Genomic DNA, 3,051 nt, shown 5'->3' with positions numbered 1-3,051 from the left:
AGGATAAAACAGTCCCATACACCTAGAAAGAATCCAAAGCATACTCAGGAGGATTGAGGTGTAAGTGCTGGAAGTGTATTTGGAAATACAGCCAGTCCAGAAAAGGAGAACCCTAAGGGTGGGGAAACTGAGGGAAGAATGCACTGGACGGCCCAACCTCCCAAGGGTTGGGATTACAGGCATGTACCACGCCCGGTTTGGAGCTTTGTACAGCAATCGGTTCAAATGTCTAAAAACGAAAGGTTCCATGGAGACGCACAGTTAAAGAACGAAGAAGAAATGGACCCACATATAGTCAAACTCTACGATGATCATAACTGTAACATTCTCAATGGGTTGCATGTGTAACTACGATAGACTGAAGTGATATTTGCCAGTCGCAGGGTCTCAAAGGATGAAAAGAGCCCATCATTTGGTAAACTGTGTAAAGTTAGTGCTGGCGCTGTTAATTATTGGTTCGCATTAGTGGATCAACGCACTTTTTTTGTTATTTTCAAAAAGTCTTACTGATAATTGCACACTTGGCTGCGTGTTGCACTCGCAGTTCAGGAAGCAGCTTCAGACCCTGAGGGCGTTTGCTAAGTGTTGGGGCTCCGCCTCTCCTGCCTCCGCAGAAACTTTCAGGGAAGCCGTCTCCGAGACTACCCAAGGACAACGTCCGAACACCTGTAGGGAGTGGGACGCAGGGAAACGTCGCGCATGCGCGCTGGAGCGCGCAGGCGCAGCCCGGCTTTTTCCGGATCGCCCAGCGCTCGCACCTACTCCCTACCTCCCGTCCCGCCTCCTGATGCGGAGGAAGGATGCGATAGGGCACACTTGTTGCCCATCAGATCAGGCTCAGTTCTTCTCGCTACAATTGGCAGCCCGGGAAAAGGCCAGTCTGTCGGCGGCGGCTTACTCCTTAAAGAGCTGGCGCCACCGCGGAAGCCGCGATTGGCGGACGCCCGGGACCGCGACTGCTCACTTCCGGCGCCGGCGACGACTCTGCCCGCTCGGGCGCTCTCAGCCTCCCCCGCCCTTCCACCATGGCCGCCTCTGTGTGGTGTGGGGAAAAGCTGGTCCTTCCATAGCGCTTCTGCCGCATCCGCACCCGCTAGGGGCCGGATCCCAAGGAACCGCGTTTCCCAACCCCGCCGGGAAGGTTCCCCACCTCCACTTCAGGGCCAGGAATCCTTTCCACACCTCGAGAGGCAGAAACTTAGGGTTTCCCCTCCTTTCAGGATAAGAAGCCAGAGGGTTCCCTTCTGCAAGGGTGGCAGCCTTGCCCACCTCCTGCAGGTTACAGACTCTTAAGTCTACCGTGCTTCTGCGCTAAGGCTTTGCCCCAGCACGGCCACTCCAGAGGAAGCATCTAGAGAACCCGCGCCTTCCCCCTCCGCAGGACAGGAGGCAAGAGTGCGGAAAGCCGGGCCTGTGGCCTCCTTCCCACTTGTTCCTCTTGCTCCTTGTCCTTGGCAAGCCAGAGTTCTCCATTTCTAGGACTTAACACCCGTCCACTCCCTTGACCTCTTCCGGTCTCCTGGCTGCAGCCATGGAGTTACAGAAGGGAAAGGGGACCGTGGCAGCTGCTGCATCAGGAGCAGCGGGAGGTGGAGGAGGAGGAGCGGGAGCAGGAGCCCCAGGAGGGGGGAGGCTGCTACTTTCAACCAGTTTGGATGCCAAGGATGAGTTAGAGGAGGTATGTGTGGGGGGTGGGGAAGGGAGCTAAGGAATTGGGTTGAGGGATGCTGGAGCGGATATGGGATATGGGGTGGGGGTGGGGAGAAGAGGCCTTCAAGTTTTTTCCAAGGCAGAAACATTGCTCTGGCTTCCTGCTTCTGGAGGAAAAGTGTGGGTCAATTTCCTGGACAGGTTGCCCTAGTAACAGCTGCCGCTATTATGAAAATGTGTGAGGGGCGTTGGTTACAGAAGGGATGTAGCATCCCTATTTACCAAAGTTATTTTCATTCCTTCCCATATACACACTAATAGTCATCTAGAATATCCACCCTATTTGAGTGTGTTAAGTTGAAAAGTATATACGTGTTTACAGGTAGGTGTGAGGTTTGGCAACTTCCTACAGACTTGGCCCCTCTTCTTAGGGTAGCATCATTGACTGTGTGTGGCTACATTGGGCAAAGTGGTTTTAACCAGGCATTTAGAGTGAGTAAGTAGTGTCTAGTTTGCTACAGTCAGCCGTAGTAGAGGGGTGAGCCAGGATATAGGACTGCTTTCTTCAGAACCAGAGAGTAAACACAAAAAATGGAGAGAGCAAGGACATGAGTGAGGAGTCTTGTTCCTCCTCCTTTCCCTCCTCACTTCTCACCCTGTCCTTGACTAGCAAGAGATGACCCAGCAATCCCCTCCTACTTCTCACAGAGGGAGACTTAGGATGTGCTACAGAGCTGAGGCATGATCGCTGAACTGTGCAAAGCCTAATGCATTCATTTCAGTGTCTAGGGATGGGAAGGAAACCAACAGGTCCTGGCTGTGGTGGATTCCTTTACCAGATGCTGGAGTCGCAGGTTAAACTCAGTTAAATAACGTTAGATTGCCAGCTGTGGGGGCTCATGTAACCCTAGAGGGGGGGAGGATGTGTGTGTGTCAGAGAGAGAGAGAGACAGAGACAGAGACAGAGAGAGTGAGTGTGTTAGGGTGTGTGTGTGGTGAGTTCTAGGCTAGCCCGGGGCATATCATTAACAAGAACTTGGCCTCTAGAAACAAAAGACAGAAGAAAAGAAACTATGTGTGTTAGGTCACAAGCTTTGTGGCCCAGCACTCGAGGCAGAGGCAGGTGGATCTCTGTGGGTCTGAGTCTGGTCTACATAGCAAGCTTTAGGATGGCCAGATCGACCATAGACAGACTCTGTCTCAAAAAGAGAGGTGAACTTGAATCAAAGTGGCTTTATAGCGACTTTGTTGCTTACCCCCAGCAGATTCGCTGTATAATTCTATGTGCATTTGGAGAAGACTTGCTATCTTTTTTTTTATTTTTTTGATTTTAAAGACAGGGTTTCTATGTAGCTTTTGGTTCCTGTCCTGGAGCTAGCTCTTTTTTTTTTTTTTTTTTTT

At 51.7% G+C, this 3,051-nt stretch overlaps 1 protein-coding gene across 2 annotated transcripts in view; it reads left to right on the top strand.

Annotated features, from left to right (window-relative positions):
- The first annotated feature begins 904 nt into the window (after positions 1-904).
- Ints3 (integrator complex subunit 3) overlaps positions 905-3,051 on the top strand; it is a 51,528-nt gene continuing 49,381 nt past the window's right edge. Inside the window, exon 1 of one of the 2 annotated variants that reach the window (XM_050118764.1) lies at positions 905-1,678. In XM_050118764.1, the coding sequence (XP_049974721.1) occupies positions 1,532-1,678 (147 nt within the window). In that variant the 5' untranslated portion in view covers positions 905-1,531. The remainder of the gene's footprint in view (positions 1,679-3,051) is intronic. The other variant, XM_050118765.1, reaches the window with a different exon arrangement.

Source organism: Alexandromys fortis, unplaced genomic scaffold, assembly GCF_014885135.2.
Source record: "Alexandromys fortis isolate MF-2015 unplaced genomic scaffold, M_Fortis_MF-2015_v1.1 scaffold_152, whole genome shotgun sequence".
Lineage (NCBI taxonomy): Eukaryota > Metazoa > Chordata > Mammalia > Rodentia > Cricetidae > Alexandromys > Alexandromys fortis.
Note: the sequence above shows the minus strand (reverse complement) of the source record. Positions and strands in the feature narration are given on the sequence as shown.